A 23896-nucleotide genomic window follows, 5' to 3' on the forward strand; every position below is an offset into this window, starting at 1 on the left:
GGAAGAGGATTTTAAATTGCATTCAATTTCAATTAATATTTAAGTAGCCACACGTGGCTAGTTGGCTAGCTGCATTAAACAGCACAGTTTTAAAGAGAAAATAGCCTATGATCTTAACACATAATTGAATGTCAAACAAAATGTTTTAAGTAACTGTCTTCCGGAAGATATAAAAGCTAAGCAATAATACATCATCACTGACTGACCTTCTCCATGGTGCTACCCAAGGCAGGGGCCAGGCACCAGTCCGCCTAAGTGGCTCCCTGAGCTGTGACTACAGCTATTCTCCGGTTTGTAATAACATAAAAGGGAAAGCGGGTCCAGCAGGCTTTCTCATCAGATCACTGCCCTGCGAAATACTCTAGAGGTGGCGCCCGCGCACACACATTGGTTCTCTAAAATCCTCCCAAGCTATGCTGGTTATTCCTCTAACTAGGCCAAAAGAAGGGAGGATTCTGTCAGGGCTCACCAGTCTAAAACCAAACCACCTTGCTCAAGACCAGCCCCGTGGCCAACTCAAGCTCCTGTCTTTTCTCCAGAGCCCTTAATACCACTCTAAACTCACAATGGAAAGAGACCTAACTCTTGCCATCATTCCCACAGCTTCCTTGTTTTCCCAAAGTGCTCCCAGAATATGACACCACAGATCCAAGCCAAGTTGACTGCAAATTTCAGAGGACCTACTGAGCCTTCCAGTCCAGGCCGAAACAGGACAAGTGTTCCGGAATGAAGCAGTAAAAACACATAGCCCCAGCACTTTCTGGCTGGCACCTCCCTCACGCACACGGAGAAGGTACCAGAAGAACAGCAGCAGCTTATTGGCTCAGCTAAGAAACTGGAAATCTAGTTTAAAAGGAAATCACATAACCACCCTTATGGCAGAAAATGAAGAGGAACTCAAAAGCCTCTTGATGAAAGTGAAAGAGGAGAGTGAAAAGGTTGGCTTGAAGCTCAACATTCAGAAAACGAAGATCATGGCATCTGGTCCCATCACTTCATGGGAAATAGATGGAAAAACAGTGGAAACAGTGTCAGACTTTATTTTTTGGGGCTCCAAAATCACTGCAGATGCTGACTGCAGCCATGAAATTAAAAGACACTTACTCCTTGGAAGGAAAGTTATGACCAACCTTGATAGTATATTAAAAAGAAGAGACATTACTTTGCCAACCAAGGTCCGTCTAGTCAAGGCTATGGTTTTTCCCGTGGTCATGTATGGATGTGAGAGTTGGACTGTGAAGAAAGCTGATCGCTGAAGAATTGATGCTTTTGAACTGTGGTGTTGGAGAAGACTCTTGAGAGTCCCTTGGACTGCAAGGAGATCCAACCAGTCCATTCTAAAGGAGATCAGTCCTGGGTGTTCATTGGAAGGACTGATGCTGAAGCTGAAACTGCAATACTTTGGCCACCTCACGCGACGAGTGACTCACTGGAAAAGACTCTGATGCTGGGAAAGGTTGGGGGTAGGAGGAGAAGGGGACGACGGAGAATGAGATGGCTGGATGGCATCACCGACTCTGTGGACATGAGTTTGAGTGAACTCCGGGAGTTGGTGATGGACAGGGAGGCCTGGCGTGCTGTGATTCATGGGGTCGTGGAGAGTCGGACACGACTGAGCGACTGAACTGAACTGAACTGAAGAAACTGGAAATCTAGTTTAAAAGGAAATCACATAACCACTCATGTGTCCAAAAGATCTGTAAATCAATACATGTAAAATGGACTCTGTGAAAGTCATTCTGTCTCTGACTTAAGGAATCTGAGCTTCCACAGGGACGGTGGATAATATTACCCCGATAGGGAGGCTATTCCATTACAACACTCACAATGTGAAATTCAAATCTTCTAAGGTACAGATACGCTTTTCAGACTTTCAGTGCTAGGGAAATAATAGAAATTTCACCAGGTCTCTCTTTGATCAATTACATTTATTTTATATCTATCATTTAAGAAGTACTTTCTCCTATAGACCTATAGGTCCTATTTTAACAACTGTTTTTCTTTTTTTCTATTTTTCAGCCATACCACGAGGCACGTGGGAACTTAGTTCCCCCACCAGAGATCGAACTCATGCCCCCTATAGGGGAGGTGTGCTGTTGTAACCCCTAGATCACCAGCAAAGACCCTGTCCTATTTTACATTTCTTTCACCCACATATTAAAATGGATAGTAAGTAAAAGTATTACCAATCAATAGATCAAAACACCAAGGCATTGGAGAATTTGCCCCAGCACACAGGAAGAACACACAGCAGTATATCCTGGCTTGCCTAGTGCTTTCACGGTTAGAGGGGCAACTGGCCTCAAGGGCCTTCATGAAATCAACACTTCTACTTCAGGCCAGTGACACCAACTTGGCCATGGTCACATCCTTTTTTTTCTAAATGTGGTCTAAAGGAGAAGTGACTGATAACCACTGAGCTCCTTCCCTAAGCACACACACAGATAAGAATATGCAAATATGCTCTGGGCTCAAAGACAAATGTGATACAGTTCGTGAGTGACACAGCAGAGCACATGTTGTCCCCTCACAGTTTGCCACCACAGAAAGAATTCCATACACTTATAAAATTTAATCATCTTTCTGTCTCTCCTACTTACACAACTCAAAAAGAGGAAAGAACGTGAGGGGAAACGTCACCATACAAACAGCATAGAAAAGGGATCAGTGAGACACTAAAACCCTTCCTGTGACATCAAGCAACTTGTCACCTGGTGCTGACGATGATGCCACACCACTATCCACACTCTGGACCACAGACGAGGCAGCATCCTAAGTGTGAAGTGGTGCCGACTTCAAAAGCTGTGTATTTCATAAAGGAACTGTTATAACACACCTACCCACTGGTTGTTGATGTTTAGTCACTAAGTTGTGTCTAGCTGTTTATGACTCCATGGACTGTAGCCTGCCAGGCTCCTCTGTCCAAGGGATTTCCCAGCAAGAATACTGGGTTGCCATTTCCTTCTCCAGGGGATCTTTCCGATGCAAGGATCGAACCCAAGTCTCCTGCACTGGCAGGCGGATTCTTTGCTGCTGAGCCATCAGGGAAGTCCAGAATCTTAACAGCCAATTATATTTCACAATGATTACCTCTGGGGAGTAAGAACAGACATAGGGGCTTTCCTTTACAATTTTCATCTCTCTGTACTGCTTGAACTTCTAATCATGGACATGTATTAATCTTTTTATTTTAAGCCACAGAGAAGTCACATACAACATAAGAAATATGGTCAGCGCTACTGCAATAAATTTGTATGGGGACAGATGGTTACTGATGTACCACGATCATTTTGTAACGTATGCAAATATCCAATCACTATGCAGTACATCTGAAACTAACACTGCCCATCAACTATATTTCAGTGAGAATTTTGAAATTCCAGAAAAAAAATCTACTGATTTGTTTTGGAAAAAACAGCTTTTTATTTTTAAAAATACTGATAAAAAATGGTAATGAATAGAACAGTTTAATTATTTTTAAAGTCAACTACAGATATCCTCCTCATTCATGAAAAAAATACTGTGGATTCTGAAAGAATTTAGTAGCTGTTAAGTCAGAGCAGAGTACCTACTTAAGAAACAATTTTATTTAAACATCTAATAAAGGGAAAGCTGCTTTTTTCCTTCCCCAAAAGTACATTTCTACAGGGATCCAAGGAGCATGACATTCCCTGAGCTCAGCTTTTCAACTCTCTTCTCCACACCAGGCAGAGGATGACGTTTTCACAAGACTGAATCCCACGACATTTCACACATACCTAACCTTGGGTCATACAATCACACTGACATTTCTCAAGGGAACATAAATCACACGTTTATGTCTCATTTGCGCTTCACGAGATATGAATGTTAATTCAAGGTGAAATTCAGTGTGCCAGATACAGAGTGCAGACTGCCAATATACTCTAAACAACGTGAACAAGTATACCGAGGAGACCTCAAATTAACTGGATGGCTCTAATAACGGGAAGGACCAAGAGCAGGCCATTTTCTCCCCGCAGGGTGTTATTTTCCATCCTGCAGATAAAACAACACGCTCCAAAGAGTACAAGTGTTCCACAAGGAGCTGGGAGGCACAAGGGTGACGGGTGGAAAACAAAGTCAGAGCAGGACAGCTGACAGGACCAAGGACTGGTCAGTAGACATGATATGACTGCATGCTCCCTGCAGGTGACAGCAATAAGCCAGCCTGAGGCTCTCACACCACGTCAACATAATAATTCTTGATTTCATCAGGATGCCTGGCTGTTTCTTGGGTGAAAAATTTATTCTGTGGACCTCTCAGAGACCAACAGGGACAGACTGGAAATCAACAGCCATCGGTGATTTTATTTATCCTCCTTGCTGGCACAGCAGCTTCTTGTCAGTAAGCTTATGCCTTTTCGATCTAACAAGTTAGAGAAGGCAGCTGTCCAAACGTCACCAAACGTAGTGATAGATGTGAAGGAAGGACAGGCAAGCCTGAATTACTCACACTGGACCCAGGGAGGAAGGGACTCAGTGCTCGTATATTTGAAAGAAGTAGATGAGGCTATTTCAGTTATAGATGGGCCTGCACAGAAAGAGAAAGGCAGGCCTGCTTAGGACCAGGAGGGGTAAGCCACCACATACTAAACTAGTTGAGTCTGGTGTGTGTTAGGGTGTTGGCCAAACCAAACCAAACTGGCATGACTCGCGACTGCCCTGTAGAAAGGACAGAGAAAAAAGAAAGTAAAATCAGTGAAGCGAATACTGAAACACAGGGACACTAAGAGCAGAGGGGGGCAGATGGAAAACAATCCAGCATTATCTAAAAACATTCCAGATGTATATCCTTCCAACCGCAACTCCACCCCTACACACAAAGACATCCTAAAGAAACTTTTGCGAGAAGTGCCAAGAGTCCTGGACAAAAATATTTATAGCATTACTGTTCGTGTTAACAAAAAGGAAACAACCCAGATGATCATCAAAAGGAGATTTATGATATATTCATACTGTGAAATTCTTACCCTTCAGGAAAATATTTCAAATTACCATACAGCATCAATGATTCTCACAAACTTAATGTTGAGTTCACACACACACACAAACAGCAGACCAGACACAAATACGTCACAGAACACATACATTATGATAGCATTTATATAAACTTCCCAAAACATTCACAACGAAAAAACATTGTCGAGAGATGCACATACGTAGCAAAACTAATTTTAAAAGACCGGGAAATGAGGGACACACAATTTAGAATAATGTTTACCTTTGTAGGGGGAAGAAGGGGACGTGGCTGGGAAGAGGCACCCAGGGCTCCAACACAACTCTAATGTTCTTTCTCAAGCTGAGTCAAGGACAGAGATGTGTTTGTCATTTTTTTTACATTTTAAAGTCCTCTCTAGGACATATATCACTTTGTATGCATGAAACAACTCAAAATAGAAGATGGCTGGAGAAAAATGAGAGTTGAAGATGTAACCAAACCATGCTCCCTAACCCCGACTTACATGTCCATCTGCCCAAGATGGGGCTTCCAGAGTGAGGAGCAAGTTGTTGTTCCAAGACAACAGAATCAACTCCATTTAGAGGTGACAGGAAAAAAGACCACCTTCAGGCACTTCTCTGGGCTTCCTGGGTGAAACCAATTCCGCAGTGTCTGGTCAAGGGGTAAGCTGTGAGACAATGCACACTGTCCCTGAAGAGTGTGAGAAGACTGCCTTGCCCATACAGAAACAGAAAACAGCCCAACTCAGGTATATTTTACCAATGGAAAGTCCCCAGGTGGTTCCAACAGACAGAGGGACAGATTGCAGTTAGGAACAAGGCACTAATTTTATGTGGCCCTGCAGGGCTAGGAGAGTATGTGACCGGTTACTAGGGGTGGGGAGGAGAGGATGAAAAATACACTTGAAAACAAACTAAACAGGACTTTTCCAAGACCATAAAAGCCCGGACAGAATGCATTTGCAGCACAAATGGACGTGTGTTTTGAACACAAACTAGAAGCCCTAAGGGTTACCATATGGACTTTACCTGGCAGAAGGTGACAACCGAGTCCGGCACACGCCAAGTATATTGGGAAACAATAATATCTAGAGAGATCTATACCACATCCATGTAACACAGGTACAGCCCACGGGTGCTGAAGAGGCAGGGCAAAAAGTCTGTGACTTTCACGGGGAAACGGACAGGAAGGCCGGATTCTGTCAGAAGGCCCAGGGCAGAGAATCCAGTGGGCCCGGCTGTGGGAGGGAAAGAGGGTGGTCCCGGCCCGAATCCGAAGGTGGGCATGCCAGGGGAGGGCGGGGTCCCCTAGGGAGGAGTCCCTGGGAGGCCGGGCATCGAGGCAGCCGAGGGGGAATCCAGGGCCGGGGCGCCCCCCTCGGCCGACGGGACGGGGAGGAATAGGAAGGCGGGGGCCTGTCACAGCCCCGGCTGGGCGGCCCCCGAGGGCCTGGCCGCCCCCCGCCCGCCGCTCACCTGGGCACGCAGCTGGACGAGCTCCGGTCCACCTCCCAGGTGGCGTACAGGTTCATCTGCACGGGGGCGGGGGTGCGGCCTGGCCCCGGGCCGCCGGGAGTCGCGGAGCCCGAGGCCACCGCGACGGCCATGGAGGTGGAGGTGGACGAGGACGAGGACGAGGCGGCCGCCGCCGAGGTGGACGAGGACGACGAGGTGGCCTGGGCCAGCTTGGGGGGCGTCGGCTGCTGCGGCGGCGGCGGCTGCTGAGGCGGCGGCGGCTGCGGCGGGGATTGGGCGACCCCGGAGCCCCGCTGGCCGCTGCCGCCCCCGGCGCCTCCGGGACCACCGCCCGGCCCTCCGCGTTCCGCCATGGCCCGGCCGGGGGCGGGGAGGCGCGGGGGTTACGGGGATCGAGGCGACGGCCGAGCGGACCGCCCAGGCTTCTCCCGCGGCGGCGGCGGCGGCGGCGGCGGGGGCTCGACTAGTCTTCTCAGCCCGCCCGCTCGAGCGCGCGAGCGCGAGCTGCACGCACGCGCGGGGCCTCGCGGCGCGCGGTCCTCACGCTCGCCCGCCGCTGCCTGTTGCGGCTCGCGCCGCCGAGACACTGGGTGGGCGTGTCCGGGGAGGGGGCGGGGAGCCCCGGCCCGCACCCGCCCCAGCCGGCGCCCGGGGGCGGGGCCGCGCGCAGGCGCGCGCCCGGGCGGGCCTGTGGGCGCGCGCGCCCCGCGCTCCTCGCGGGCGGGGGTCGGCGGCTTGGCGCCCTCCGCCGGGTCCTCTCCTCAAATTCGCCGCCCGGCGGCAACCCGCTTAACCTCGCCGTCCGTTGCTCTCCCCTCTCGTTCTTTTCCGCGGTGGCAGCAGAGCCAAGCGGAAACTCCGCTTTTCCGGGGCGCGGTCCCGGCCCGGAGAGGGCTGCCGCGGGAGCGCGCCTCGGCCCCCTCGGGTCTGTAGACCTGAGGCCCGACCCGCCGCCCGTCCAGACCCGCTTTGCGACCGCCGACCTGGCGCCCGCCCTGCGGCTCCGGGGGGCTTCTTCGCCACGACCAGTAAAGGGCGCGATGGTGACCCAGGGGTCAACTGGGCGCCTCTGGGCCGAGCGGTTTCTGCCGCCTTCTCCCTAGTGTGGGCAGCGCCTCAGGGACCTAGAGTCCAAAAAGCCTTTGGCACTGGTGAATTCTAAAGCTAAGCCCTTATTTTCTGACCGCGATGTCCCCCTCCTAAAGAACTATTAGAGTCCCAACTCTCCATCTCTGCCCTCAATTTCTTATACTTGGAATGTTTTGCTGCCTCATCACTTACATGTTTCTACAATCCTATTCCTTCTGAGATCTTACTCAAACTGCCTTATCCTCCCCAGTCACCCACACTTCCCAATCCAGAAAGCATCTGGAAGCCTCCCTCATGGCAGCTCCTCAGATGGTGCACTTAACACCAGCATGAGTGGTACAGCAGCACTGTATGACTTCTCTCCCCAGTGCTTGGCAACTGCCTATGGGACCCATGGGTCCAACCCAGTCCAGCCTATCAGAAAGACTTCCAGGGACACGGGGAACTAGAACCTGGGAAAGCAGCCCCCAACCATGCCCCCACCTCCAAAACCTAGAGATGGTTGATGCACCCACCCAGGGGCTCATATGGACTCAGGACAATCTAGAGGTTGTAAGCTGCGTTCTCTCCCAGGTGAGGGCCTGGACTCTTGGCCACAAGGTCTGTTAGGAAGGCCTGACCTGGCCTACTTCCCAAGCCCACTGCACTTCCTCAGCCCAGCTGGGCACTAAGCTGGCTATTTTTAGTCCCCAAGGACACACTAGTAAGGTCAAACCAGACCTGGAGGTCCTTCCTCCAGAGCCTTCCTACAAAAGCGAGCAGCAACTCCCGGAGTACACTCAAACTCATGTCCACAGAGTCGGTGATGCCATCCAGCCATCTCATTCTCCGTCGTCCCCTTCTCCTCCTGCCCCCAACCTTTCCCAGCATCAGAGTCTTTTCCAGTGAGTCAACTCGTCGCATGAGGTGGCCAAAGTATTGGCCACAGAAAATGGCTGTTTTCATCCTTTTGAGGGAGGGGACTAAAAGAGGGAGGATCAGGAGTGTTACATATTCATCTCCTTCCTTGGGAAACAGCTTTATTTACAAAACAGGTCTAAAATAAGAACATGAAAACGACAAGGCCTTGGGAATAGCAGGAGAGCTGGTTCTTCAGGCCCAAGTGTGAAGCAGCCCAGATGTCCAGGCAAAGGGCTTTAAAGAAGGCCAGGTGTAAGACAGGGACCTAAAATTTGAACTCCTTATATTTCTTGCTGCCGCCACGGCTGTCCTGGGGCTGAGCTTTCCGTTTCTTTTGCTGTAGGAGAGAAAGAGAAACAGGTCACAACAGGTTAAACAACCCGCTGATTCCCCAAAACAAGGGTGGGCAGCCTGACGTGGCCACAGACATCTGTGGGGAAAGTCTAGAAACTGGAATCCTCAGACTTAGGAGTTCCTTCCCCTCCCTGTGTCTCAGCTTCATCGACCTTAAAGAGGGCAGCCCGCCAGAGGATTCCTAAGGTCCCCAGCACCCAGGAAGCTCAGGGCAGCAGGCACTGCGTCCTCCCTTCCTCTCACCACTAGAGGACACCACCCCACGGGGAAAGGCAGCCCTGGTCCCTGGCTCTCACAGCCGGGGCCCCGTGTGAGCTCCCACCTTCTGCTTGGCAGCATGCTCAGCCACCATGTCACTGAAGTCTTCTTTCTCCACTTGTGCCTGCTGCTCCCGCACATGCTCCTCATACTTCTGGGTCATGGCCATGGGATCCAGCTCCAACTCTTCAGGTGCCAGGGCCACTTCCACACCCTGCAGCTCGGGGGCCGGGCCCTTCCGACTCATAACCTGGAAAAGAAATCAGAGCACTGTCTTCTCCAGAGCGAGGCGCGGAAGCCGGCGCCCCCGCCCGCTCTCCCAGCCCCAGAAGCAGTGTCCTCCAAGTGCTCACCGTGGACATGTCATAGATGTGGGTGGAGCCCATCATGGCGCCCCCAACAGTGGCCGTTCTCTTCTCTGGCAACACAGTGAACAGCTGAGGCGTCTCGCTTCTGTGAAGGACAAGGAGGCAAACAAGGGGGTCAGGCCCCAAAAAGAAAGGACAAAAGGGTCTCCAGAGGGGACAACAAATGGAACAAGGGCAGCGCCCCCACTGAGCTCCACTGAGCTCCCCCAAGAGATCCCAAGACACCCAGGGGAAAAATAATGTCCGAGCTGCCTCTACAGATCGTGGAGATCCATGAGATGAAAAAGTGTCACCGATTTCAAGAATTCTACTCGAAAAACAAGAGCAAATATACCAGTATCAACCCAGACCATGACTTCCTCCCCATCCCCTCCCCGGAAGAGGTGAAAATCCACCCTCACTAAGCAGCCAACCATAAAAAGAGATTTCAGATCCTGTCACTCCTCTGCCCAAAATCCTCTGCGGCTCCTAATCATTATCTGAATAAACCCAAACTTGTCCCCCTGACCTAAAAGTTTCTTAATCTGAATCTGGCCCCTTATTTAATCCCTGCTCATTAGGTCCTAGCCCCAGTACCCTTTCTTTTTCTTCCTTGAATATACAAAACTTAAGACTTCTGCTTCTGGACAAGGAGTAAAGGGACCAGATTTACCCTCCCACCTGAAACAATCAAAAACTGGATAAAATACATGGAACAGTGGTTTTCAAGTCACTGGACATGAGCAACAAAGGAGAGTGATTCCCGAGAGACAGGAAACAAGTGAGGTGATTCCTACTGCACTGACAGTCTCCAGGCTGCAGAACAAGGAGAGGGAGCTCCGTGCAGAGCCCGGAGGACTCCGGGAGTTGAAGGGGTGAAGCTGGAGGTGCAGGGAACCAAGGCAACTAGAGATCAGAGGACAGAGAACCTAAAAAGAAAGGGCAGAGACTCAAGAACTCAAGAGACCTCCAGAGAACCCCCTCCGGTCCTCAGTTCTCGGGTGAGGACTGTGTGGGAGGAAAGTACCAAGGCCAGAGAAAGAACCACCAGAAGGCACGAGAAGTTACATACATGCCTGCTCTTCCCTCAGGTCTGGGAACAGTGCCTGATCAACAGGATACAGGGTAGAGTACAGGGCCTCGTGCCTCAGCAGTGGAGAGGACTAAGCACTGTTTCAATCCTGCCTAATGAACCTGAAGAGCAGGACCTGAAAGGACCAAACTCTTTCCAAGCACCTTAAATGTAATAACCCTGCACGAAGCTAAAGATTTATAGGAACCTTAACCTGACAAGGTACATTTCACAACATCAATAAAAAATTACCAGAAAGACAAAGAGGCAGGAAAATACAATTCTTACCAAGGAAAACAATCAGTTCATTTAAACCAACCCAGAACTGGCACAGATGTTAGCAACAGCAAGCCAGTACCTTAAAATGTTATTATAACAGGGCACTTCCCTGGTGGTCCAGTGGCTAAGACTCCGCCTTCCCAAGGCAGGAGGCCCAGTTCCACCCCTGGTCAAGGAAATAGCTCCCACATACCCGCATCAAAGAATGTGCATACCACAACTAAAGATCCACATGCCCCAATGAAAATCTCATTTGCCACAACTAAGAGCTGGTGCAGCTAAATAAATATCTTTCACATATTAGTATAACTGGATCCCATATGTTCAAAAGTCAAATAAAAGACACAGGAGATATAAAAAGACCCAAATCACACTGCTAGAAATGAAAACTCCATTGGACAGGATTAATGTCACATTATAAACAGAAAAAACTACTAGCCAACTTGAAGATACAGGAATAGAAAAATTTCTAAAATGAAATACAAAAAGAAATGAGAAAATTTTTAAATAAACTTTCATCAGTGAGCAGCAGGACAACTTCACAAAATCTAACAGATGTATAACTGGAGTTCCCAAAGGAGAGGAGAAAGAAACAGAAAAAATAATCAGAGAAATAACGGCCAGAATTTTTCCAAAATTATTAAAAACTATAAAAGCACAGATTCAAGATGTGTAACAAACCCCAAGTATAGAAATCCAAAGATGGGAATTCCCTGGCGGTCTAGTGGTTAGGACTCTGTGCTTTCTGGGGCCCAGGGCTCAGGTTCAATGCCTGGTTAGGGATCTAATTCCACAAACCTCGAGGCAAGGCCAAAAAAGAAAATGGAAAAGAAAATAAGAAAAACTATTAAACCATTAAAAGGAAGAAACAAACCCAAAGAAAACTAACGCAAAGAAACAAACGCAAAGAAACAAACCCAAAGAAAACTAATGCACATCATAAACTGTTCAAAACAGCGATAAAAAGAGAATCCTGAAAGCAGCCAGAGGAAAACGACATAAACGCACAGGGGAACAATGGAAGGATTACCACAGATTTTCTGGCAGAAACAATGCAGGGAAGAGGACACACTGGGAGCAACATCTCTAAAGCAATGAAAGAAGAAAATACCGCCAACCTAGAAGCCTGGCGCTTGCAAAAAGGAGGGCTGCTGCACGGTTATTATTTTTGTTTAAATGGTCAATTATCTCAATTATTTTTTAGAGAGATTTCAATCATAAGAATTGTATATTATTTGAACATTTGAACATTTCCAGTGTTCTTCCATTTGCTTTTGCAATTCCTTCTGCCCCAGCTCTCAGCCAAATACCTCCTCCTCCGTGGGCCTTCCCAAAGGCTTCCCCACCACCCAAAGCCCTCTACACCCAATTATTCAGCCTCCCTCTACACATCCAATCCACATCTGAAACTGTCTTGTTCTCTGACAACTTGTTTACCTCACCTGACTTTTTCTTTTTTTAACTGCTGATGTCCCTGTGCCTAGAGCAGTGCCTGGCACAGAGCTGGTATTCAATAATTGTTAAAAAAAAAAAAGTAAAAGGCTGGTGTGGGGGGTGTGGACATGGGAGGCGGCAGGAACAAGTCAGTCAGTCTACCCAGAAAACCCTCCCCCACAGCCCTGCCCGGTGCCCTCACCCGTCCATCGCCTCCTCAATCTTCTTCTTCCTCAATTCAATGAGTTCAGGGGTCTCCATTCCAGCTGGCACTGACGAGAACCCTCCAGGAGTGATGAGGCCACTGTGGAGAGAGATACAAGCTCTGGAGTAGAGACAAGGTCCCCACACACAGAGACCACTGCCAAGAGGGAGACTCTCTTGCTTCCCCCACCTGTCTGCAGGGGTAATGAAGCCAGTCTCATCTGGCTTATCTTCATCACTTTCCTCCTCTTCCTCTTCTTCTGAAGACTCTTCATCAGATGGCTCTAGCTCCCCCCAAGGGGTCCGATCAATCTCTTCTTCCTCAGTCTTGGTCTGAAAAACACCACTCATTCATTCAATGAATGTTTACTATATATGTATCCTGTGTCAAGTGGCTATAAAAGGGAGGGATTTAAGAGTAAACAGACATAATAATCCCTACCCAGAGAGAGTGCCTAGTCTAGTGGACAGCCTGCGTTACATCTCAGGGAAACGTATGCCCCTTTCTCAGACTTTGAAACTTCAGAACACACAGCTCTCTGATAATGAAGCCAGAAACCAGCTATTTCTGAACTTCATGACCTAAAGTAAGACCAAGCTTGCCGGTCACAGCCCGTACCTGGAATTCAGCAGCATTGGTTCCAAACACATCCCCATAGAGGGGTTTCCCGGTCTCATCTACTGGGGGTTTGCCCCAGCCACCAGCATGGTACCCAAAGGAACAGCTCTGCAAGACAGGAAATGCAAATCACTTCCATGCCTGGACTCCAAGAAACACTGACGCCTGAGAGAAAAGTCATGCTCCAAAGTACAGAATTAACACTTGGGAACTCTGGAGATTACAACTACATAGAAGAATCAAATGTTTTAAAGCATTACAAAGCAAAATTAGCAAACAACAAAAACTGGAAGGTAACAGGATGGGAGGTGGGAAGCAGAAAAAATGCTAATAATTTCGGCCTTTGTAGTCATACTCTCTGAAACTGAAAACAGGTACTTTAAAACACACGGCTCCAACTTCTTACTGATTTTTCCTAACTTTGGCAAGCTTATAGAATCTGTTTCTGTTAAGGGACAGAAAATTTTATCTGAAATAATTAACTTCTTTTTTCTTCACTTTAATGACTTTGTTCATTTTTTTTCCTATTTACCGTTTTATTATTTTAAAATAACGGTAAGTTTAATGCCATTCTTGAGATAAAATTATGTCTATCCATGTGTATATCAAAGGTATCTGGGAACACATTCACCAGATATTAAATTTGATTGGTGAAATGTGGATGGTATGTTTTCTTCTTTGTACTTATCAATTCTAATTGGACATTTTATGCATTTTATGACAAATAGCTCAGGGTTTTTTAAAAAAAAACACACATTATAGAATGAAAAAGAGAAGAAAAAAGTCATCCTCTAGTGAAAATGTACAGCCAGCTAAGAATGAAAGCAAGGACAGGACTCACCTCGGGGATAGGTGAGTTCAGCCCAGGGATTTTCAGGTTGGGGTACGACGGGGGTGGTCCATATCGCTGCATGGCAATCAGCCATGGGGGAGGGACCTTGTGGGCATTCTGCAGGAGAAAGAGCACAGGATACCATCTTCCCAACCGTATCGTCTCCCTCCCACCTCAATTAGCAGTTCCTTCTCTTCTTTCCCAGTCGGATAACTGGCACTCACTGGTCCTACTGGCATCCCCAAGGAAATCCTCAGCTCATCAGACAGATCTCCTGGCTTCTTCTCCTTCAGCCGAGTCTCAAACTCCTTCCCCTGAGGAAAAAGCCAAGCATGCGGTATTGTGAACTCCAGACACACGCTGGGAGGTCAATTGCAAGAGGACGTTGAGAACAAAGCAGAGAAGTCCCAATCCACATCAGACACAGTCCCGGTGGGGGCTGCCAGTTCCCACTCTGATTCTCATCACTTCTTGCCCTGGCTACAGTAGGGAAAGGAATAAAGGCCAGGAAGGAGGGGGAAAGGCAAGATTCCAGCGCAGTCATTAACCCATTATGAGAACATGGCCAAGTTCAAGGACTGATTTTCTCATCTGCTAAAAGAAGACATTTGAGAAGACCCAAGGTCCTTCCACCTCAAAATTTCCAAGATATCATGGCGATGAATATGTTAAGGCTCAGAAAAAAAAAAAACCCTTTTCTCCTACCCCAATACGAAGTGTATCTAAAAAGCACCTGCCCTTGGCCCCTCTATTCCCAAATCACCCACCATCAACAACAATCACCTCAAAAACATGATCTGCATATCTCCTTCAGAGGACCACCTTATTCCAAATTCCAACCCATCCAAAAGGAGTTGATGGACAATGCGAAGGCTGAGGGGAGGGGCCACCGTAGCTGCTTCCAGAGCCCTTCTGACCCAAAGTGACACAGCCATGACCAAAGGCCCAACATTGCCTCCCCGCCCCCTCCCGAACCTCATAGTACAGGTCCCCATGGATGGTCAGCTTTGGCTTGGTCTGCCACTTGAAGAAGGCGTCGTGCAGTTTCTGGTAGTCAATGTCAATCTTCCCCATCTTGGGCCGAACCTTCTCTCGCATTTTTGACTTCATGGTTTTCTGTTCTTCCTGTGGAGAATGGCAGAAGACACACCATAAAAGGTATGCACCAAGTTCAACTCTTGGCAGCCCAAATCCCTATTCCCAAAAGAGACAGAGGGAAACCTCATTTATCTCATCACAGAAGCCACCAAAACCCTTCCTGCTCAAATCCCTCAAGATGTGATCCACACTGAACAAAAGAGATGCAACATATGAAATCACCCTCAGCTATGTATGTTAAATATTTTGAAAGCCATCTGATCAACAGACTAACCTCATCAGTTGCCTCTGCAGAAAAGTAGGTGACAAGAGTCTACCTCGGAGGCAAGCTTTGCACCATGTACTTTGGTATCTGCGCACTACACACAAAAATAATCTAATGACCTAACCAGAGTATTTAATTAAAATTTTTGAATTTAGGAAGTTAAACAATCAGCATACATGTCTAGCCTCAAGGGCATCAGTTCACACAGCAGGCAGAGAGCTGCTGCTGCTGCTGCTAAGTCGCTTCAGTCGTGTCCGACTCTGTGCGACCCCATAGACGGCAGCCCACCAGGCTCCGCCGTCCCTGGGATTCTCCAGGCAAGAACACTGGAGCCAAAAGCAACCTGCAGGAGTCGTCACGGTGTGTGGCTCAGAGCTTGCAAAGTGCAGACAGGCAGGGGGACCGGGAAACAAAGGGGCAAACAGAGCCGCAAGAAACAAGAAGTCTCAGCGAGGGCAGGGAGCCAGCTCTGAGCAGAGGTGAGGTCCGCCTTTCAAGAGCTGTCCTTCCCCTCCTGCCCTCCCCGCCCCCATGTGTCCTATGCAGTGCTGACTTCTAAATCGAAGAATCAACAACCAGACAGTTAACATGGAGGAGGGTTTGGGGAGCCAGATACAATTCTGAAGCAGGTGGCAGCTGAGGAGTGGATCCCCCAGCGCAGTTCTGAGCGCCAGCCAGCCCTCACCTTCTCCTGCAGGGCCTCCCGCATCTCCTGGATGCCTGTGCGTTTGATGAAGTCGGGCAGCTCAAAGGGGGGCTTCTCAATGCCTCGTTTGCCCTGTAGGTACTTGCGCTTGAAACACCAGTGGCGTGGCACAGGCACAGAATTCCGTGTAGCCTTGAGGTGAACCAAGAGCTTGGGGTCCTGCGCGGTAACATCATGCATCTCGACGACGTCTGGCCGAGCCACGAGCTGGAAACAAAGCAGCATCCCTCTGCAGAGTCCGAGCTTCTCAGACCTAAAGCTGCCCTGCCTTCCCTTCCTCCAGAGGGCCCATCCTGGGCCTCCTTCAAAGTCCTCCTCCCCACACCATGGAGGTTCCCAGAGCTCCTGGGCTCCAGGGCCTGCGGGAGTGCCTCAGCCTCTCAGCCCTCACCTGCTTGAGTTCAGCCACAGTGAAGCGGTTCATTCGGCGCAGCTTCTTCTTGGACAATTTGGGGGCTTCTGGCTTCTTTTCCTAGAGCAGAACAATCCTCTCTTGTGAGCGGGACTCTTAGGTGACATGAGACCTCCCAGCTTACCCTGAAACTTAAGCTACCAAAGGGCTTCTTCCCTGCAAGAGGTTGACACGGTCCCTTGCAGGACGCATCGCAGCCACTGGCCCCCAGAGCCCTTGTTTCCCCAACAGGGGGCGTGGCCTCACCTGTTCATCATGACAGGGGGCGTGGCCTCACCTGTTCGTCATCGCTGCTGTCATCGTCGCTGTCCTTGTGCTCCTCCTCAAAGCCCTTCTTCTTGGGCACCGCAGAGTTCTCCATTTTGTCAAGTTTCTCTGGCTCCTTCTCCTTCTCCTTCTTCACGTCATCGGTGAGCTGAGGAGACAGACAGCTTGGAACTCCAGCTGAAGCTAGTTCTGAAAAGACACCCCCTCACCCGACCCCGGCTCAGCAGTGCCCCTTCCGAGTGCACTGCTCCTTGCACCTTGAAAGCCTCAAAAATCCTCTTGAAGAAGATGAAGTTGGGCTCGTAAATCTCAGGCTCTTCAGTCACATACTCAATTTCCACGTCAGCCGCTGGGGATTCCGAGCTCCGAGAGCGGCTGGACTCTTTGTCTCGGTCCCCAGAGCTCTCAGAGGACGCCGCCCGCACCCGCTGGGGCTTTTTCTTCTTCTTTCGGTTCCGACGCTTCCGATTTTTCTGCCAAAACACAGTAAACCAACTAGGTCAGAGAATCAAAGCACAATACCTGCCTCCCAACACCTAATCACCTCACCCAATTTTCCCCAAGCAACTGCAAAAAGAGGCTTTGCAGTCAGACCACAAAGTTCGGCCCCTCTTGAACTGTGTGTCTCTGAGTAAAGTACTGCACCTCTCTGAACCTCGGTTATTTCAGTTCTAAAATGGAGGCATGCATCACGCTCAGAACTCAAAGGATTTAGGCCAACTGAGTAAGAAAAAATATCTGTAAGGTGCTCTGGACAAGGAACCGGCATGAGACATCAGCTACTAACTTTTTTTTTTGGCCTCACTGTACAGCATGCGGGATCTTAGTTTCCCGATCAGGGATCAAACTGTGCCCTCTGCAGTGGAAGCGCAGTCTTAACCGCTGGACCGCAAGGGAAGTCCTAGCAGCTACTAACTATTGAAGATCTGGGACAGGATTCTTTTAGTGCCAAACCCTCTCTCCAACATTCCTTCCAGATCCAGCTCCCCCCATACCTCTTTCTTGGATACAGACATTGTGTCCTCCTCAGTCTCTGACGCTGAGTGGCCCAGGGATGAGCGAGTGTCTGTTTCCATTTCCTCTTCCTCTGTAAGGGAGGAAGATGACCATCAATCTCTTCATGGCAACCCCTCTGTCCCCAGAGCCAGTTTCTCTCTCGAATCCTCCTCAGGGGAGGCAGACTCGGCCCCAGCTCTGCAGGCTCTGTCCCTGTAGCCCAGACTCGGCCCCAGCTCTGCACGCTCTGTCCCTGTAGCCCTCAGGACTCACCCTGCTGAGAGTTCATCTCTTCCTGGCGGCTCTCCTTCAGCTGCAGGATCTTTTCCAAAGCCTGGGGGATCTTGGGGCCCACAGAGGGGTCATCCATCTGCCAGAGACAAGCCAGGAAGAGGGGGTGATCATAGGGCCCTTTTTCCTCGACTTCTACTTCTTGGACTTGAAAGGCTGCTGGCCAGGCATTGGGAACATCAACAGTGGACGATTCCACTACACCTTAGCATCCCTCAGAGTGAACCCCAGAACCTCACCCTAGAAATGTCTGCCAGACCCAACCGACTTCCTGCCCTACCTAAGTGTGTTTTAGGTAAATATGGATCCCCTCCACCAACCAGCCCCACCCCCAGAAGTTCTCCCATCTTCTCTCGAATCCTTCTCTAAAACTCCAGAAATGGCCCCTTCTAAAACACTCTCCTGTTCCCAGAAGAACCCTGCAATCTCACCTCTCTGTTCTCATCTCCAGGGGGCGGTGGGGGACCACGAGGCCGAGGGACGGGGGCCCCCATGGGCAGAACAGTGGGAGTGGGGCCCACTGGAGCAGCCACTGGGAGGAGTGAAAATACATCTAACGTCAGAAGAGATAAGTCACACATTTTAAAACTTATTTCCCTGCTTCAGACCCAGGGTAATGGTTACTTTTGGTGGGGGAGGAGGGGCTAGAAGGGAGCAAGGAGGACTTCTGCGGTGCTAGTAATCTTGTTTCTCAGACCAACTGCTAGCAATATGGGTGTGTTCAGTTTGTGAAAATTCACTGAACTCTACATTTACAATGTGTGCACTTTTTTGTGATATATACTTAAGTTAAAAAATTCCATCACCTTCCTTGCCCTTCCCTTCCATTTCTAGGATCTTACCTCGAGGACCCAGAGGAGTGCGAACACCAATCTGGCCCATGTCTTGTGGGGGCCGAGGGACGGGGGTGCCCATCTTGGCAATCTCCTGCTGTCGTTCCTGCTCCAATAACACAGCCGCCTAAGAGAGGAAAGTACGAACTGGAGACACAGCTCTGGAAATCCACTGGGCAGGCAGTCCCCAGTAAATGCAGCCTTTCAGCCAGGTAATAGATTAATCAGGTACCACCAGCACTCTGATATCCTTGCCACCCCCCCATGCTTCCACACTCTTGATCTAAATGAAGGAACCCTCTCAAAACAAAGAAAACTCCTGGAAACGACACCAAGAAAAACCCAAAGAAAATACTGGTTCCTAATGATTTTTTTTTAATGTTTAGCAAACACTGCCTATTTTTTTAACAAGATTTTTCTTCCCAAAAGATAAAATTATTTCTAAGAACAACAAATTATTTTCTTGTACAGACCCCTCAAGACCTACCACAATCTGGGCAAAGACAATATTCTGTAAATATCTCCATGTTTGTTCCTGTCAATGTTTATCTCCTAATACTCCCAAATAACCTAGTTGGTAACAACTGATACTATGCATCTCAGTTACTGAGGATCTTATGTATCATTCCCTAACTTAAACACACCACATTTAAATTAAATCTGACACAAATGACTAAATTAGCCCAGAGTCCTCTTCAATGTACCTCAAATGATATCATGTAAGACAGAGAATGAGATGGCTGGATGGCATCACCGACTCAATGAACATGAGTTTGAGTGAACTCCAGGAGTTGGTGATGGACAGGGAGGCCTGGCGTGCTGTGATTCATGGGGTCGCAAAGAGTCAGACACGACTGAGCAACTGAACTGAACTGAAGACTAGTAGGGATCGTGCATGCATGAGTGCTTAGTTGCTCAGTCATGTCTGACTCTTTGCGACTCCATGGGCTATAGCCTGCCAGGCTCCTCTGGCCCATGGGATTTTTCAAGCAAGAATATTGGAGTGGGTTGCCATTTCCTTCTCCAGGGATGTTCCCGACCCAGGGATCAAACCCACATCTCCTGTGTCTCCTGCAGGCAGACTCTTCACCCACTGAACCATCGGGGAAGCCCAGTAGGGGTCAGGAAACTTCTTCTGTAATGCGCCAGTCAGTAAATATTTTAGGCTTTCTGGGTTGTTTGTAGACTGTTGTAGATTACTTTTCCCCATCTCCCCAAAACAATCCTTCAAATATATAAAAACCATCCTTACATCACAGGCCATACAAAAACAGGCCATAGTCCACAGATTACCGACTCCTTGGCTACATGAAAGAAAGAATTATTTGGGAGATATTGGAACTTAGATGAGGATGAGGTAATCTCCATGGGAAACCTGAACGGCACTGCTAATTTTAGACAGTAAGCACTACAAGTGAGGGACAATGGATTAGACCGTGGGGGTCAAAGGTTAGGATGGGGGAGGCATTACCCGCTTCTGCTGCTCCAAAAGCTCGTGTTCCTTCAGTGAATGATCTCCCTGCTTAAAAAAGAAAATAAGCTCATACCAGCACCCACACCCCACTGGCCAGTCTGCCACACTCTGCTTCCTGGTCTGCTCTTCCAGTCGAGGCCCCAAAGACTTGGGTCCAGACCTTCCCAGAAGCCTTGGCCCCAGGATCCGGCTCCCCCGGAGGCCCCACTCCCCTTTCAGGACCCTGGTGGGACCCAAGCTCAGGCTGCCACCTACCCTACCTGCTTGGCACGCTCCTCCTGCTGCATCAGCAATGCCGCCTGTTGCTGTGCCAGCTTCAGCCGCTCTTCCTCAGACAGCGCCACTGGCTCGCCCACCCGGAGAGGAGGAGGAGGCCCCAAGTTTGGCGGGCGGGGTCCAACTGCCATAGGAAAGCCAAGGCCAAGGCCAGGTGGGGGTGGTGGAGGTGGTGGAGGGGGTTGTAGAGGAGGGAGACCCATGGGTGGGGGCGGCATGGGAATCCCCGAGAGCTGTGGGGAAAAAAATAAGACCATTAACTACAAAGCATTTATGTAATGGCAAGCATTTGCTGGGGAACTAATATAACGCTGGTACTGGGATTCAAAGTCAAATGACGCACAATTCTTGCATTCAAGAAAATACTACGGGCTTCCCTGAAGGTCCAGTGGTTAAGAATCCACTCAATGCAGGGCACATGGGTTCAAGCCCTGCTCTAGGACGAGTCCACGTGCTGCGGGGAAACTAATCCCGTGTGCCACGTGTGCCGCAGCTGCTGAAACCTGCATATCTTGGAGCCTGTGCTCTGTAACAAGAGGCCACCGTGATGGGATGGCCGCACACTGCAACTAGATGGTAGTCCTGTGCTCACTTCAACTGGAAAGGGCCTGCACACAGCAATGAAGACCCAGTGCAGCCAAAGACATAAAGAAAGAAAGAAAAGAATACTCTACAGCAGTATCGAAAGAAGAACATTTCAACTCTGTGGCACTAACTGACAAAAGCTATCAACTCTGTCCCTGAAAAACATCATGAACACAGATTTCACATACAATTTCAGGAGACTCAGGGACACCTCTAAAGGCCATCTAAAACCTCCTCATCCTCTCAAAAAATAAAAACGTTCTTATGCCACATATAGAAGTCCCTGGACCCCAAGTCAGGGCCACTGCTCTACAGAAAAACAATCAAATCGTGGATCAGAAAAGACATGGAAATTGAGAGAATTTAAATAAATAAGACCCAGTGTGCCCCAGTGACTGATTAAATATAGATGGTATGAAATTAAATCAAAGAGTAAGCCCTAATTTCTCACTGAATAACATGGGAACTTTGCATAGGGATTGCAGAGAAGAGAGTGATTACTTCCAGCTGGGGGAGGATTATGTCAGGTTTCCAGATATTTAAGTTGAATCTTAAATGATACATGAAATCTGGAGGAGCTGACACTGAGAAAGGAAGGAAGAATCTGGACGAAGGAAGAACTGAAGTGCTCTCAGTTCTTTCATCAGTGTACCTCCCTGCCCGATAGGCTAGGTGCATCCCCCTGTACGCTCAGAGGAGGGGCTACTCTGAGCAGAAAAGAATCTTATCAAGTGAGACAGCCTCCTTACCTGTGCTGACATAGGAGGAGGAGCAGCTTTGTCCCCATCTTCACCTCTCAGAACAGGACGATTCAGGACGATGCCAGTCTGTGAAAGAGAAAAGACTCTAGGTCAGTCTAAAAGGAGCTGTCGCATGAAACAGCGTTCGCTCTTCTCTGTTCAACAAAATGTACCCAGTGACTGTCTGCCAGAGCTCGGAATGGGCTCTGGGAAGAAACGATATATACAAAAGCAATTACAACACAGCAGACAAGCAGCAGCCAAGACCCCACTTGCTGTACCGAGATTCGTAAACAACGAAGACCGAGTTGTAACGGGTCATTAATGCCTCCTGCAAAGGTTCGGCCTATCCTCATGTCCCGCCACCAACACTTACTTGGCGAGTATAAGTCTGCAATCGCTCCACGAGCTCCTCGCGACTCCCTGCTAAGCAAAGCACAGGATCAACGGGGTAGGTCAGGCCGAGCAGGCCACCCTGCCCAAGTCAGGCCACCGGAGCAAGCCTCCAACCCCCGCCCCCGGGTCTCCGGGGTAACCAGCTCCGCTTCCCCGCAGGCCTACACTTTTCGGCTCTTAACTTCCCATGCTCCTCACCCTGGATGGGAGCTCCGATCTCTGCTAATTTGGCCTGAAGCTCCTGGGCAGCCCAGGCACCATAGTGCCCAGGAGGCGGCGGGGGCGGCAGCTGCAATTCTCCCTTAGGGGGTTCGGGATGTTCGGCCGCCATCTTAGCCGCAGGAAGGCGCGCGACCAACCCGGAAGCTCGGACCAGCCTCCGGGCCCACTTCCCGGAACTTCCGGTAGGGCCATACGCCACGTCCGCTCGAGGGTTGCCAGGCCGTTCCTATTAGGGCCCACCCCCTGCCGTTCTCCAGTGCTACTTAGGCCGCCTGGTCGCGAAGCCTTCTGGGAGTTGTAGTGTACAGGTCACAGTCTCTGCGCATCCAAATCCGGGAGGATCGCGGCCGGCGGCGACGCCGGGAACACTGGCGGCCAGAGCCGGGGCGGGGCTGTGGGGAAAGCAGGTCCTGCCCGAAGGGCGTGCTTTCTGCATCTCACTGACCTCAGCGCAGACCTCCCGCCTTGCGGCGCTACTCCCTGGTTGGGCTTGAGAGGCTTACGTTCTCCAGGGACTCGTTCCCCCTGCGGTCGCGCGCTGTGGGCGCCAAGCGGGAGTTTGCCGCCGATGCCTGTGATAAAACAGTATCCGATTGTCTGCCCGCCCACCCCCGGCCCAGGCATGGATGAATGGGCTGAAAGGAGATCGGAGCCGGGAGCGAAGCCGGCCCTCCGGGCTGAGATCCAGCTGCCGACCTGGGGGAAGGGCCACACTAAAGCCCCTTTTTCCACCTTCCTGGCCGGCTCAAATGTCATCTACGCTAAGCTGTCTCCCGCCTTTCCTGCCCTGGAGCGGCCAAACCTACACCATTTGTTTTTAAATCTTTCTTGCCCCTTCTCTGCACTTAGAACTCCCAAGACATGAGTTTTTATTCTCACAGTACCTGGCGTTAGAGGTGCTCAATAAATTATTACTGAAAGAAAAAAGCAGTCTTAAGCGACAAGATTTGGATCCTTTTTATCTTGAAAAGAAATGCAGGGGAATTCCCTGGTGGTCCAGTGGATAGGACTCAGTGCTTTCACTGCGGGAACCCGGGTTCCGTCCGCGGTCCGGTAACTAAGATCCCACAAGCCGCACCGCAAGGCCAAAAAAGAAAGAGAAAATAAACCCAGGACCTTTTCTTCCCTCATCCCCACCAGCCTACTGGCGCAGTGGACCATGTCTGGTGCTCTCCTACCCCACCAGCGGCCTGTGCCCCTGAGGGAGGGATGGGCAGGTGCCCCTTGCTTGCCCACCTTCTGCTTCTCCCTGTCCTGATCAGTCAGTTCAGTTCATCTTCCCACCTCTGCCTCTAGCTCTGAGATCCCGCTCCCATTCTAGTGCTGCTCTCTCACGGACAGCCAGGTCTCAGCCAGTGTGCCTGTTTGTGTGTTGGATGAGAGAGCTGGGCAACTCAAAGTAGTCTCTGTTCCCTCTCCCCGCCCTCCACTCCCACATCCCTCAGATCTTCTCTCTAGCATGCTCTATTTCACAGGTCACCCCCAACAGAG

At 49.8% G+C, this 23896-nt stretch overlaps 2 protein-coding genes across 4 annotated transcripts in view; both read right to left on the minus strand.

Annotated features, from left to right (window-relative positions):
• Positions 1-7058, minus strand: part of PACS1 (phosphofurin acidic cluster sorting protein 1) — a 149787-nt gene extending 142729 nt beyond the window's left edge. Inside the window, exon 1 of the mRNA XM_055415483.2 lies at positions 6457-7058. Within this exon, the coding sequence (XP_055271458.1) occupies positions 6457-6809 (353 nt within the window). The 5' untranslated portion in view covers positions 6810-7058. The remainder of the gene's footprint in view (positions 1-6456) is intronic.
• Positions 7059-8544: 1486 nt separating this feature from the next.
• SF3B2 (splicing factor 3b subunit 2) lies at positions 8545-22559 on the minus strand. Of its 3 annotated transcripts, none has more exons than XM_088832346.1 (22): positions 22382-22559; positions 22164-22213; positions 21797-21874; positions 20447-20695; positions 20184-20231; positions 18722-18839; positions 18311-18411; positions 17862-17958; positions 17588-17679; positions 16850-17065; positions 16603-16740; positions 16305-16385; positions 15893-16120; positions 14820-14969; positions 14069-14158; positions 13854-13961; positions 13013-13120; positions 12584-12726; positions 12392-12493; positions 9411-9510; positions 9122-9307; positions 8545-8782 (listed from the first exon to the last, which is right to left on the minus strand). In XM_088832346.1, exons 1-22 carry the CDS (start codon positions 22512-22514, stop codon positions 8711-8713), a joined length of 2688 nt encoding a protein of 895 aa, XP_088688472.1. In that variant the 5' UTR covers positions 22515-22559; the 3' UTR covers positions 8545-8710. The 3 variants fall into 3 exon arrangements, with proteins under 3 accessions (XP_088688472.1, XP_055271462.1, XP_055271461.1); XM_055415487.2 differs by having other exon boundaries at positions 20184-20234; positions 22164-22210; positions 22382-22558; XM_055415486.2 differs by having other exon boundaries at positions 20184-20234; positions 22382-22558.
• Positions 22560-23896: the final 1337 nt, after the last annotated feature.

Source organism: Moschus berezovskii, chromosome 25 (assembly GCF_049115385.1).
Source record: "Moschus berezovskii isolate FMDL1 chromosome 25, NW_MosBer_1.0, whole genome shotgun sequence".
NCBI lineage: Eukaryota > Metazoa > Chordata > Mammalia > Artiodactyla > Moschidae > Moschus > Moschus berezovskii.

Coding starts and splice junctions, on each gene's coding strand:
- SF3B2 (XM_055415486.2), bottom strand. CDS start 22,514: ATGGCGGCCGAACATCCCGAACCCCCTAAGGGAGAATTGCAGCTGCCG. Junction 16,741..16,849: donor GGATTTTTGAGGCTTTCAAG/GTGCAAGGAGCA, acceptor CTGTCTCCTCAG/CTCACCGATGACGTGAAGAA. Junction 14,159..14,819: donor ATGGGGACCTGTACTATGAG/GTTCGGGAGGGG, acceptor CTTTTTCCTCAG/GGGAAGGAGTTTGAGACTCG.